Source organism: Phaethon aethereus, assembly GCF_964289735.1.
Source record: "Phaethon aethereus genome assembly, chromosome: 9".
Taxonomy (NCBI): Eukaryota; Metazoa; Chordata; class Aves; order Phaethontiformes; family Phaethontidae; genus Phaethon; species Phaethon aethereus.
Genome location: NC_138585.1, coordinates 15944954 through 15959898, shown reverse-complemented (window position 1 = coordinate 15959898; position 14945 = coordinate 15944954). Strand labels below are relative to the sequence as shown.

Genomic DNA, 14945 nt, shown 5'->3' with positions numbered 1-14945 from the left:
CAGTTCCTACGAGTAAGCCAAAGCACTCCGGGTGTGGGCAGGCTGGGAGAATCCCCCCGTTCTCAGTTACATGGAGGTACTCAGGCCATACCAGTAGGCTTGGAAAGAGTGGCTTGGGGAGTAATGGCTTCTTATAACATGGACTGTGACTGTCAATTTAGCTTGAATGCCCTAAATTACAATTTAGTACCCCCCTACAAGAAAACAAGTGTTCCTAACGTTGTAATCTCCTATAGACCACCTTACAGTGTGTTTGTCCAAGCCTTGCATTTCTGACATGGGAAAACGTAATGTTTACTGCTTTTCTGCCTACAGGTGCTTCTGTTCTGAATGATTGATGCTGTATCGGAAACATTACAGAAATACAGAAGATACATCACAGCATGTCTTGTCATTGACTAATGATACAACACTCAAGAAATTGGCCTCTTGCAGAATCTGTTTCACATTGTATTTTATGAATGTTGCATTTACAAACAATAGCAAACTCAGTTCATCAGGTCAGAATGCTCTCACAGTTGTGCACAGTGTCACTGATAGAAGGGAACAGAAAATAGGTATATAGTTTAATTGCATGGCGTTTATTTCTTAAACTTGCAGAAGTGCATTATCATAGCAAGGACTGTTAGATTTTTCTGGATTGAAAATAAAACTTCCAAAGATGCCAACAGCGGTCCATGAAAAGCAGACAGTTTGCTTTGCACATTTTTTTCAAGAGGGTGTTTTTTGGTAGTTGAAGGGAAGATTTAACAGTTATGGGACAAACGTAGAATTTATTTAAACTGCTGCTTGGGAGAAGATGGCTACTGACTTCATAGGACTTAGTCTGAATAAGAACTGTGACAATACCTTAGTATTTGTCTAATGTTTTTCATAGTCTTTCTCTTATCTCTGCACCATATTTAGACATGTTTTCATCGTATAGCAGATCCTGAAATGTGGTAAGACTTCTAGTTTCCTCCTCTAAGCTGATGAATACATTTCAGTCCTCCCTATGCATAACATAGGATAGCGTCCAAATATGAAGTCATCTACTTCCTAGGCCATCTGCATCATATGCCTTATTTTAGCCTCTTGATGTGTGCACGGCACATAATCAGACATCCAACTATAAAAGTTCAAGTATTTCTCACTCTGAGAAAATGTAAACTTGTCCTCTCCACTTCAGAGTAAAACAGGTTATCTTAAATCCTATTTCATGCTTTTCACATCTTTACAGATTATAAAATACAGCTGAAAAGAGCTGTTTGCTGACATCTCAATGCTCAGATTCACAGCTGATGTTTTCTAAACTTCACATGCTTCTTCTTGGACTTTGGTCCGTGTCAGCTAAATTCCTTGGATTGCTATTCTTGCGTATAAATCATCCTTAGCGTTGCGAAAGAAGATCCATTGAGAAAGGGATTATGCAGGACTAAGAAAAAAAATCATTCTTGCCAATCACCCTGAAATAGGTAGAGAGTAAGGCTGGAGATAGGAATTAAGTGTTAATTTCCTAATCTTATATGCGGTACAAAGCACCTGGCCATCAGCTAGCAAAATGGGGAAAAATACAGTCAGCTTCTCAGTCAGCTACAGGAAAGGAGTGGGGAGGTCAATGAGTCTTTGAAGTCAAAGTTATTGTGAGGACTGGGACTTCGGGGCAATTGCCCTGGTTCAGGCCCTGGCGGCAGATGAGGCTCCCCCTCAGAAGGGCAGGTAGCCCTAGCAAGGGCCTTTCCCATTTTCCTTCTTGCTTATTGCCCTGCCCTGAGACCAGGACTGGCTCAGCCACAGAATGTTTGCAAGAAACTTTGCTCTTCTTGACATCTCCAATATAGGCTAACGCTGCTGAGAGCAGCTGCACAAAGCAGTGAATCGCGTTAAGAGGTGCCCCTGTCTTTCCCAGCAAGCAGAATGCTCTCTAGCTGAGTTAGGTGACCATTCCTCCCTCGGTGGGTGGGTTGTCAGTACCTGTGTGTGAGGTGAAGCACCACAGCTGCTTTCCAGACCGGGCTCTTGAAAGTCGTAGAGAGAAAGAAGGGCTGTAAGGGCACAAGTTGTCATCCTGGGTTTTTGCTCCCTGCTTTTCCCTGGTCCCACAGCTCATTTTCTGCCTTTGAGCTTGCAGGTAAAGGCTGAGAGCTGGATTGTGTGGATGCGTGTAGACTCGCTGACTCGAGACAAGATTTTCTGTCCATGCTAGAAGCAAGTCTGCAAATGCAGTCCCAGACGAGCCCAGACCCTGTCCTCTGCAGTGCACTGCCACCACCTTCCCTGAGCCGCTCCTGCAGTTCAGTAAACAGTTATCTTCTTGCGCGGAGCTCATCCAGACAGTTGGCAGATAATCTGCTTGCAAGGTAGCCATATGTATGGGGCATGGGCAGATTATGGAAGTGAGGACCTGACCACTCATACAGCTGTCTGTCAAAAGCAGCACGGACAGAGTCATTGTGTGACATATTTTGGGAGACGCAGATCAGAGGAATCCGATGAGGAGGAACCTGACACAGTGGCTTTGCAAAGATGCTGCTGGATCATAAAAGTATTTAAAAGTTGGCAGGTATTAGCCTGGGCATCCAACTAAAGAGGGGTTTTAAAGCCTGTAAGTTGTGTGCAGAAATGCCCTCCATTTCCATGGAAGACACCTCCATGAGCAAAGCAGGGCAGTGGTGTCTCTGGTGGTGTTGCTTGGAACTGGGAGCTGGAAGCTTCAGTCCTGCTCTGGGCTTCCACCTCACTGCATGGGTTACTTGGGAGACAGGAACAGTCTTTCTGTTCCTCTGTCCCATCCACCACACAGCACACTGAGACCTCCTGTGGCTCAAAAAGCACTCCTTAAAATCCATAAATTGGCAGGTGCTGCTTAAAATATTATAATATCTGAAAGGTTGAACACCACCATTTGTTTTCATAGACAATGTTGGATAGCTTCAGTCATTGTGCATAGCACGGAGGTCAACAAATGTGAGATGAGGATATACTGCAGCGTCCGTTGCACGCTAGATTTGCCCTGTGCTGCCTGCTTGCAAATCCATTCAGATGCCTGTGAGGATTTTCTGCTAATAAATTAACATGATCTACTAGAATGTCTAAGGGAAATCCCTTTAATTATTGCTTGTGGGTCATTAACTTTAGCAAGAGTGACTGCCCAAGCATGGGTAAGGTGTGAGCAAGCACAACGCACCTGAGGAAGAGAAGAGTTTCTGTGCTGCCTGTTTAGGAGGAAGGACCAGGACCCCCACTGTGACACGTTGAGGGTAAGCCTAGGGAGAACATCACTGCCTTTGCTTCAAATTAGTAAATGAATTGCATTCAACAGTTATTCATCACTCCAGCAGAAACAGCTAACACAGCAGCATATAGTGCCTGTGAGGAAACACTGGGGTAGTTTGGGTACCATGAGCGCTTAAATAACTGCGCTGATAGGATGTAGCACACTATGGGGGCTGAAAATCACTGCTAAGCAGCATGGTGCCTTGCACTCCAGGGAATTCCTGGGTCTAGGACCAGAGCAAGCTGTTAAATAGCCACAGACGCTGTATACCTTTTCCTGATGAGTTGTCACACCGGGTCGGGAAGGCACGGCTACAGCTAGCAGGTAACAGATGGAGCCTGCTGCTCTGGCCTTTCATTGCACTGGGATTTCCACCAAGCTGAAAGCGTCTGAGCTGAACACTAGCTTGGGGCACTCAGTGCAGCTCTTATAATATACCCCCTTTCAGCTGGAGCACCAAACTCCTAAAGAAAGAGAGACCCTGCTCTTGGCAATAGGCTATAATTTTTTTCCTGGATTTGGTGCGGTTGTGAGGGTGTGTGAAAGGTGGGTATGCTCCCACGTACCTTTTCACTTGCAGAGAAGCAACGGAAAATGGGAAATGTGCTCTGAATCATTACCAAGGAAAAAACGAAGAATTAATGTTAACAGCAAACTGTATTTCGCATGTCATTAGACCTCACTGATATAATCAAGCTGGTTTTATTCCATAGATGCCGGCTTTGGCCTGTAATAGGATGAATAGATCTCCTGTTAATGAAGTACATGCAAGATACTGCTGCGGTAAGTGTGCGCTTCTTGCCAGAGCCCAGGGCAATGAATGTAGCATAGTAATTACAGCTTTGGGAGGGGTAAAGTTTTGAAGAATATGTAGCATGCAAGCTACAGGTAAATAGCATGGCTCGACAGGGCTGGAGAGACAGCTCAATTCCAGTCAAAATCAGTTCACGCATTCACAGTGTCTACCAGATTATGCTCTCGTTTACGCTGTTGGAAACCTCAACGTTAACATCAGGATTTATTCTGAATTTATGCTTTTGGGAACATGGTCCTTTGTTTTTGCAAAGGAAAGTGGATAACATAAGATGAGTATATGTAGGAACCACTGATGAATTGTTATCTTTTCCTTTTGGACAGGGACAGACAAAATTCTGCAGTAGAAAAAGCCAGCTAGCATCTGCACTGAGCAGGCAGATGAGCCAATCATTGCTCAAAACTTTGTTTTGGGCTGAGTAGGTAGAAATCAGTGGGTCTGGTCCAGTCCTATGAGGACAGCAGCCCACACATATCCATGAGAAAGACCTAACTCTCATTCACAGTTCTGGTCAAAAGGAAGGGCCTCTTCCTCAGGCACATTAAAACAGGTCAGTGTTGCTCTACCTCGGTGTTTAATGGGAGCCTTTTTTCCATTGTAAACTTCTCATGAACCGTTAAGGTAACAAGAGCCTACATCAAGGGACATGTGCTGCCCCTTGGGCCTCTGCAGGGGGTGAGAAAGAAAACAGCACATGCTTCTGTGCAACAGAAAATCTTTATTGGAATCATATCCAAAGGACCCAGACTTCTGTGCCTGTCCTCCCCCAAACCTACTGTGAGCGCTGACCGGACACCACGAGCATCAGCCCTGGCTCGGCAAGCCGAGGCGGGCAGCCCTGAGCCCTTCGCATCCCGTCCCGAGAGCGGGTGTTAGGGCAACACAGACCTGCTGGCAGGACGCGACGGGAAACCCAGGCACCACCGCAGCCACGTCTGCAGATGTGGGCAGAGGCCCAAGCTCACAGGGACCGCGTTAGTGTTTGGTGCCTCGGGGGACCTGGTGAGAAGGGGAAGAGTGTACAGTGGCAGCAGACGGAATGGCACACACGGGACAGCAAGGAAAGTTGGGAAGCATCTTCCAGGTAGAAGAACACGGTAGGTTAAACCTGGGAGGAAGGAACAGTGGAGAGTGGTAGTGGGCTACCAGCTCCTGTCACCGTTAGACTTGGCTGTGGTGTGGTTGTGGAGGATGGCATCCAAGTTAGCAGCACGATGAGAGAACAGAGCAAACTCTTAACACATTAACACTCAGCAAGGCAGTTTGGGGAAGGGCTGATCTTCATCTTCCAGTCCTGGCAAGCCTTCAGATGCAGTATTTCCAAAAGCAGGCTGGGAAGGGGTACAAGAGAAGGATGTTAGTATCCAAGGGACTTTTTCTATCTTCCTGCTCTAGCCCTGGAGTGGGTTTCAAAAGCCCCATGTCTTTGAGAGAGTTGGGGTGTGAAGCCAGCATTGTGGTTTCTGGGCACATCTCAATAACCAGCTCTGACTTCACATAACACTTTTAGAAGGTGTTTCTTTTAGCTGCTTACAGTGTAAATAAGGGGTCCAAAAGCTGTTTCTGTGTTGCATGATTTAATAAGGGTTTGCTTTTCCTTTTGCTCTACTTCAGCAGTATCAGGAGTCAGTTTTTTCTTTTCTGTCTACTGGCCAGCAGTTTTGCTGCCTCAGAGGTGTGTGCAGGGTTTTTCACCCGTGGCTGACTGGAAGAGCAGGATACTGACTTGGAGAGGCTGGATCTGGTCCTTACAATTTTTTTTAAAACACAGTCATTATCACTCTGCTGCTAACGGTCCTCCAAACAACACTGATCTCTGTGGGCCTTTCTAAGGAGACTAGATTAGGGAAGGACGCACATTTTGTTGTTGGAAAAAATAGCTGTATCACCAGCATACCCTGCTCTTTGAATCCTGTGTGGGTCTCCTATTGTCAAGTATGAGAAGAAATTTCTACCTGAAAACAGGATCTTGGGAGAGGGCTGCTGCTGAATGAGCAGTGCTCATGCTGAGACACGAGCTCATCCCAGACTGGAAGGACTTTAGATGAAGGCAAAGATTCTCTGCTTTCATTTCTGGCAGGATCTGACCTAAACCTGGCAGAGGGAAGTACTTTTATCTACATTTTAACCTTCCAGACTGGTGGGGGCATGAATTAGATTAGCCAAATTAACGACAGCCTCCAGGGTTGCATATAAATTGCAGATTGTCTGAGGATCACCTAAGCGCTTAAGCAAGTCTTGCACACAGGGATTTTCTCTTGGCTGTCTGGCAGGTTGGCAGCTTGCACGTGTACGGAGCATGTGGGGTAAGAGCAGAACGAGCTCCTTTGTTTTTAGGCCACATCTGGCATCAGGCATTTCTGGTTTACGGCTGCCACTGCTTTGTGGAGGAATGCCCTGAAAGCCAGCATGAGCGCATCGTCCACGTGCTCGCCGGGGCAGCTGTGCAGGAGCACTGGTGCAATATGCTCTTGGGTCGCTGGATACAGACGGGACAAAGCTTGGAGACCAACTGTGGGACCTACCAGATCTTAGTTCCCTGCATTCTTGGTTCATTTCTACAGCCTTTTCAGCTGCTTTTCAGCAGCACAAACAAGTGTTCCTTTTTTCCTCTGTAGGGAGGCTGTGACCTTGGCAGAGGGGAACACATGCAGTCCGCATGCCTCATAGTGCCTTCAGCACTAGCTTTGCGCCCAGAGCAAAACGACGGGTGCACTGCAGGGATGTGTTCATACAGAATTCACCCCCTCCTGGACAGACACTTATTGCTCATCTAACCCCATGTTCCTCTGCGAAAAGAGGGATGCAACACTGACTGCCTCCCGTGAGGTCCTGGCTGTGCAGACCCAGCGTATCTGCCCCAACAGCAGACAGGCTTGGGTACATGGTCCATCTCACCAGCTGCTAAACCAGCCAGCCGTTAACAAGAGAGGGCCAGGACTGCTAGAAAAGCTGCCAACCTGTTTTTCAGCATAGTTGGGGCATGTTTACTGTCGCTGCCTTTGTTGCAGAAAGGAAACCCTGGAGATGAGAGCTGGACAGGACGGCTGCAGGGCTCTAACCCAAAACCTACCGCGTTTTTTGGGCTGGGGTGCTGCGAGACTTTCCAAGGCATAGGCCACCTCTGACCCTTCCTCAGTTGAGAGCTGATCCTTCAACTTCTCCAGCTGTTCAAAAACAAACACAGCAGTAAACAAATGCCCCATCATGGGGAGGTCCACAGCCTGCTGGCAGGCGCAGGGTGGCTCAGCGGCGGGAGGTACAGGCAGCATGGCTGACAGCATCACCGAAGCAGGACCGTTCCAGGAGGATCTGCCTTTGGAGCACTCACACTTCCTCATGTCCTCCTCCATTAAGCTGCTTGTTTGGTGGCCGCAGTGTAGGCACCCTCTGCCTACCCTCTTCTCCATCTGTAGCTACAGGAACATCTATGGCCACGATCTAGACTTCTGCTCCGGCAGAGTTGCCCCCATGAAGCTGGAGCTTACTGTCCCTCAGCACGGGTGCGAGGAGCCTAGGGTAGGAGCGGGCAACCTCCTACCGCACTGCGGTTTTTCAGTCTGAAGTGAAAAGTAAGGTGAATAGGGCTTCCACTGCTTGTGGGGTTTGGGTCACAATGGGAGCCATGTCAAGGTTGCTGCACACCTTTCCCTGTTCCTGGAAACTCGGTGTAGGATGTAAAGAGCCCAGATAAAAATCAGTCTGGATTAGGTGTGCAGTGGCTATCCCTCTAACTTCAACCTGTAATGGGATGCAGCCAGCTGATGCAATGCCTAGGAAGGCAGCAAGGCCTCCCCTTCTCCCTCCTTTTTCTTCCATGGAGATTTCCGCTGGCATCTATTTTTTTCCTGGCTTAGCCTTCACTGGCCTTTCACTGGTGGCAGAGGCAAGAGCTGCCTCAGCCTTCATTGCACTAGTCTGTAGCCTTGCTCTCGTTTTATCTTTTCGGGTTGTGCAGCTATTCAGCCCACGTTCTGCTTTTCACTTTGTGTCATACATGCTTACATTATAGCAGCAGAATGAAGAGTAGCAGGATGTAAAGATAGAAGAATAGGGCTTGAAGACTATATGCACAGTTTTTTAGCTATTCATGCAGCAGTATACATATATATGTGTCCGTGCATTTGCTCCTCTCACCTGTTCAAGCTCTTCAAATTTCTTTGCCAGCTCCCAGTCTGCAAGAAAGTAGAGACTAACATCAGTATCTGCATTGCTTCCCAAAGCTCAAATCCAAAAGTTTCTTCATTTAACCTCTTCAGTGGTTGACAAAAAAATCATATATTTTCTGATCGTGATCTCCAAATCTATGGCAGCAGAAACAGTGACAGAAAAGCAGGTTTTCTCTGTTGAATACTGTGGGACTTTACCTTTATTCTCCATTACGAGGTTCACCGTGCTCATCGGCCCAACAAAGTCACATACTGTATGATACCAGCTCAGGTGAGCCTCTTTGCTGCTTTTTAATTTTCATCCTGATAACAGCAAATCCCTAACGCTGGCTTTTCTGTCACTGGGCTTTTGTATGAACTCCCATTGCTTCCTTCAAGACTTGTTTACCCTCGCAGCACCTATGCAGGCAGAAGTCAGAAGACACAGATTTAGCCTAGCATAGCTTATTGCTTTGTAAGTCAGCAAACATCAGGGTTGTCAGTGGAGCAACAGGAGCAGTAACGAAGCACGGAGAGCCTGGGTTTTGCACTTCTAAATGTTAGGGGAGCACAGGGACCTGGGGACCAGCTTCATCAGACTTAGAGATCTCAAGGCTGAGCCGCACTGTGCTAGACTCTAAAAAAAATATGCAGATGGATGAATGAGCCGCCCTGAGTTATCCTGTCGAGAAGGGGAAAGTTAGGTGCCTATGAATGGGAACTGAAATCTCCAGCTGAATTGGGAAGAGCCTGGACTAGCAATAGGGAAAGCTGCAGGAAGGGATGGGGGATTTCAGTCTCACTCCTCTTGAGGACTGAGGTACCTTATTCCAGACACAAACTGATGTCAAAAACAATTAATATTTTTAAATAAGATAGTTGGAACAATGGAAAACACCATGAAAACATTAGCTCAGTCAAAGCTGAGTGACTGGACTACAGCAGTTCTCCTGGGAGGGAAACACAAAGTGATCAGCTGGTTTTAAGTGCCAGTTTGGGAAAAAAATGCACTAAAATAAGCAGAAGAGCCAGGAAAGAGCTAAAGAATGTCTCTGCTGGGCCCCACAAGAAAGGCAAAAGCCAGCCCTGGAGCTGCCTCCTTTGTCTGCTCCTAATGTGGCAGCAGGCATCGGTCTGCATCTCCAAGGGGATTTAGGACATAATTCCCCCTGATTGCAGATAAGACTTCAGCACACAGACACATCTCCAGACTTGGGCTTTTTCTTTAAATGATTGAAACTGAGCAGGAGGGTGCCAAGAAAGCACTGACTGCCTTCTCAGTTTCTCCCTCAAGAAGGAAACAATCCAACTGAAAAATCCTGAATATTTTCTGACAGATATTCATCCAACAGAAAAAGCAGCAATTCCTAAGCAAATCCATTACATCAGGGCTCAGTTTGAGAGATGGTCTGGGGATGGGGATGGGCTGGGAGTCAGGAGGTGGGGGCTCTGTTCCTGGCACTGCCAGCAATGACCTCAGGCAGAATCCTCTTAAGCAAGTTTTTACATATCCATAAGGTTGAAACAGCCAGGCCTGCATATCTACAAGTGAAAAGTGCCACTTAAGAGATTATTATTATTATTATTATTATTATTATTATTATTATTATTATTATTATTATTTTACCTCTTTCAGAGTTTCAAGTGCCTATTTTGGCTCTACTTTCTGCAAACCATAAGCTTGGCCAATGACTGCTATGAATAGAAAATGAACAGCGGTCGAAATTTGGAACAGATTATCTCAGGCAGGAGGAAGGAAGTTAATTTATGGATGAAGCCTTGAGAAACTGCCTGCTGTAAATCCTCTGTCTGTGCTCTGCTCAGAGATTCATTATATTCAATTGTCTGGCATGAAATTCAGCCTTTCCTCTAGGAGCAATAAGTGCAATAATCCATAAACCAATCATAAAGATGTTATTTCTTGAATGCATCCCCTTTGCAAGAAGAATGCCTTTGTTAGTATAAGGACTTGATTTATTTGTGTTTATTTATTTGTCCCAGGATTGTTTAACCACTGCCTCACTGCATTGACAAGGGGCTGGGGAAGAGCACTGAGTGATTTTGGTGAATGTATTTTCATAACAGAATTGTTGCTGGGCCCCGTTCTCGGCTATTTTCACAGGGAAGGGCAGCTTCCTGCTCTGAGACCACCACATACAGCCCAAACCCGGCCCTGGCTGCGGTGGCCGTGGGAATAGCTGACCTCTGTAAAGCATGCGGGCTTGTGATGGCCGTGCGTAGTGTCATGGACAGCCCAAGTTCCTCTTCAGCGGGTCTGAGCTTAGAGGCTGTCGCAACATGTGGGTGGCTTTAAATTTGATGCCTATTCACAGAGCAGCTACACAGGAAAAGCCTCCACGTGGCCCGTCTTTGGCCTCTCCGCTGCGTGGGAAAAGCCCGTTGTCTTAGCCTCTTGCAGCAGCAGCAGGGGCTCAGGCTCAGCCGGGAGCTCCCACTGCTGTTGTCCCAACCTACACCTGACCCCAAGGGATCTCAGCCTTACGCTCTCTGCAAAACCTCAACACACTGCCCTGTGTGCTCACAAGGTCCAGCCGGTTTTAGCCGGCAGGACACTGAGCTGTATCTCAAAAGCACATGGGGATGTGTGGGGTGCGGAGAGGTGACTCCCAAGCCTGGCCCATGCCCCAGGCGTAGTACACAGCGTCTCAGGGATAGCAGAGCCACAGGGACTCAGCAGCATCTGTTCTCGTTATTAGTTATGTACACACACGTGCTCCCTTGGCAGCTCAGTGTTGAGTGCCTGAGGATTTAGGGTGTGTGGTTTTGGGCAGCTTTACATCACATTGCAAAAGCAGGTCCAGGAGCCCCGTGATGCAGAATACCTGATGTTAATCATGTATAGGCACCGTACTGGGTGCTTCCACTTTCTGAGCAGTCGGTATTTCTGAGGAACCTGAGGAGCAGGTTCCTTACATTCATACAAACACAGATTGAAGAAACTGAGATCTCCCATACCCTTCGCTTACCAATATTTTCTGGTCTCCGCCATGCAAGCTTCTTATTAAGGAGCAGAGTCAGCAGTGTGTCCTCATGATTTGTGTCTTCTCTCTCCGGAAGCACTCGGTTCTCTGCAGCACATGAGACACACCTTTCTCCATCTCTAATGACAAAAAGGATGGACCTTCCCGCCCCCAACACTAAAACAAAAATTAAGAAGGCTAAAAAGTGGAAAGAAAATGTCTTCTGTCAGCGCTTTGTCAGGGTGGAAGGGGCTTGCGGGAAGAGGAAGATGTGTGAGCACAGAATTAGATGTCCAGGCAGCGAGGGCTGCACAGGATGGGGGAGCCCTCCCCGCCAGCTCCGGGCTGCTGGCCAGTCTCACTGCAGCCTCGTCAGCATGGCTGGCTGCAGAGAGCTGGGACATCACCTTGATTTAGACAGTCCCAACCTCTCCTGCACGGTGGAGGTAGCAGATGCCTCTGCAAAGCCAGAAAGCAACCCACGAGACCCTCTCCTCTCAAAACTGCAGGTGCTCCTCCCTTCACCCCATCCGTCTTCCCAGGGCCAACAGAGGTGGGAACTTGTTCCTCATGAGAGCTAATGTGTGGGTACCGTAGCTGAAAAGCCCTGCAGCCCTACAGTTTATTCTTGCACTCGCTCAGCCTTGGGGCTGCTCTATCTGATTGCCAGTGGTATTGGAGCCTGAACAGAGCCGAAGTGTGGAGGAGTTTAAAGTGAGCCTCTTGATCCCCGAGGAAGACTCTTACAGTAGCTGTAGGCCATGCAGAATTTTTCTGTTTTCCAGGAAAAACCTTCCCAAGCTGCCGTCCTAAAGCAATTTGGACCTCTTTATGAGGCCTCTTTAGGGAGCTTTCTCAGTGGTTTTGCTTTAGTGGTTGTGGCTATGCCCTCAAATGAATGGTTGTGAAGGTCAAGGGTTCAGCAGAAACCAGCAGACACAAGGGATGGGACTAATCTGAGCCTTGAGGTTCTGAGACCCTCCCAGCTCTGCTGGACAGATTTCCAGAATCATCTGAAACTTGAATGTAACGTTCATTTTTGAAAATGACAGAATGGGAACCAGACTTTACAGGGAGAATGGCCTTTCCCCAAAATCTTTAGTCTGAACACCCCTTCCCCACACTCAGACCCTACAAAGCCCTAGAAGATGCCTACAGAATCTGTGGAAAATACTAAGAAATTATGCAGAAAAGCTTATTTTCTCTTCTTCCAGGATCTTTAGGATTTCTGCTCACTCCCTTCAAGGAGGTGAGAAAGGAGAAGATGGTCTCGTATAACCATCAACCTACATAGCTGCGATGGGGTGAATGTAAGCATTTTTGATACACATGAGACAAAACATTATACCAGATGAGCCTTAAAGATGTTTATGAGTATGTGGGAATCAGCTCCATTAGCTAAAGCCACATAAATCTGCAGAAGCAGAGGGGCCCTGGCCAAAGCGATGTTCCAAATATTTGGCCAGACTCAACCCTGCCTCGCGCTGCGGCTGAAGCCACTGGTCCTGATTGTGATCTCTAGAAATAAACCCGAGGGAGTTAGCAGAGCTACCCGCTGTGTAAAACTTGCCGTTAGCGTAGAGTGCTATAAATGCCGTTCCTAAGTCTGAAAGACAGTTATGATTTTAAAATAGCTACTTTTAGTCATTTGGGGGATTTGCTACAGAAGAAAAACCTATAAACACTCCAGTAAAAACTAAACAGAAGCAGTATTTGGACAGAGTGGCCTCAGGAATGTTTTGATTGTCATTACAAAAATAAATAGGTGATATAAGAGGAAAAATCCTTTGAAAAGTAATGTTATTTTCAAGTCTATATTTAGCTGCTCTTTTTTTTTTCCACTGCCAAGTCTCTTTAAGAGAGAAGATTAATGATTGACATTTCCCTGCAGAATAAGTTCAAGCCAAGATTAATTTAAATTATGGGAGAAGAACATATAAAAAGAAGTTTTGTGAATAAAAAAAGTTTAGCAGCACCCTACTACTGACATTTATGAGCTGTCAAATCTCATATGGTACATACTGGAATTGCTACTCTCTGATATTTTAACGTTTTTCTTCGGGAATTTTGTTTTGGGATAGAACGAGCTACCCTTACCAGATTTCACCAGATCTGATATTTTTACTGATTAGCAGAATGTGTCATACAACCAGCTGCAGACCAGAATAACAGCTTTAGCTCATGCCAATATGAACAAGTCTCTGGGTAGCACCCATGTTAATTGATTGTTTAGTATAGCTCAAGGCTCATTTTATTTTCTTTCACAGATAAGAGAGTCTTGCATTGGCCATGACAAGCAGCAAAGCAAAGCAAAAAAGATAACCACCTACCTGCATCCTCTAAGCTGTATTCCAGCTTACCTTGTAGTAAAAAAGGCTCTCCATGTGTAGATGGGACATACAGAGTCACGGTCAAGATGGTTAGCACTTGAAGGAACAGCTGCACAGACCACATCTTCTCCACGTTCCCACCACCCAAAAGCATTCTTCCTTCAGGCACGGTGGAGGACTTCAATGCAACCCAGTGCCAGATGAGCTCACTTTTAAGAGGCAGTGGATGTGCCGTGATTGCAAATGGCCTTTGGAGGAGGGGAGGAAAATGTCTTTTGAGCTATAATTCAACCTGTCAATATGATTCACTCCTTTGGGAGTGGACAGAACAACCCAGTAACAGACGTCAGATGGAACCCGTTCAATATATCTCATATCAGACTGACCTAATGAATTCTGATGTTCCCACAGGCATGCACCGTCCATGCATGTTGACATAAATTCCATACATATGTATACATAAAAACCAATTTTTGGGGGCTGCTGCTTTAATGGAATTCAGACATGAGGAATCCCACATTAGCAAGGAAGATTTGTCTAATGTACAAGTTGCTGTATGTCACCAGTTTGGACAGAATCAGGTTAATGGGTTTTTGTAATTTATCATCCCACTTCCTAGTGCCTATATTAATTAATGTGAAATATAATGAGTGCTGAAGTGGTGGGAAACAGAGGGGGAGAGCTCTTTTCATTTAACTGAATGGAGGATGTTGAGCGTCTCACTCACTGTGACTTATGACTTTGTCAACGGGAAAGGCATCACACCCTATTCTGGGATTATGTCTGAGTGGGGGAGTGCAGATTTGGCAGCAGATATGGAATACATCAAGGATGGGCAATTGTCTTCAGTTTTTTCTTGGGGTAAAAAAAGAAGCGGAAGGTCAGATGCTGGTTCTAGCTGCGCAGCCATATTTTATTAGTTTAGAGCAAAGTACTGAGGCACATTGCACATATTCCTTGTCTTCTCAGGTCATGACTACATCGTGGTTTGGCTTCTATTTGTTGCCTGTCCATCACTATTGATCAGGGACCTGCTGCTAGTTTTTTGTTACAACCTTACCAAGAAAAATGTTGTAATAGTAACAGCACTAAACTTTGTTCTTCACTTTTGCTTCTTCTGCAGAACTGAATCATCTGTACTACACTTTGGCCAAGCTCTGACTTGTACATACACTCCTAGTGACTCACTTTGTGTGCTTTTTTGACACCACATCATGCCAGATTACCCAACATAGCCTCATCTGATGGTACCTGCGTTTCATCTTTACTACAAGACAACATCATTTCCATGTTTGGGCTTTTGGCTTCTGGTCCCCAGCTCTCCCTGCAACTTGCTGTGCACCTTGCATAGCTGTAGAATGACTAGCCCCTTTTAACATCCCTTTTAATATATACTTTTTAAATGGAGAGGGAGAG

General features: G+C 46.2%; 1 protein-coding gene across 2 annotated transcripts; it reads right to left on the bottom strand.

Moving 5' to 3' along the window:
* Nucleotides 1–5375: 5375 nt before the first annotated feature.
* UTS2B (urotensin 2B) lies at nt 5376–13905 on the bottom strand (the record flags this gene model as incomplete). 2 transcript variants are annotated; one of them, XM_082003385.1, is made up of 5 exons in its annotated part: nt 13530–13905; nt 11206–11307; nt 8208–8245; nt 7144–7237; nt 5376–5401 (listed from the first exon to the last, which is right to left on the bottom strand). In XM_082003385.1, exons 1-5 carry the CDS (start codon nt 13681–13683, stop codon nt 5376–5378), a joined length of 414 nt encoding a protein of 137 aa, XP_081859511.1. In that variant the 5' UTR covers nt 13684–13905. The 2 variants fall into 2 exon arrangements, with proteins under 2 accessions (XP_081859511.1, XP_081859512.1); XM_082003386.1 differs by having other exon boundaries at nt 13560–13905.
* Nucleotides 13906–14945: the final 1040 nt, after the last annotated feature.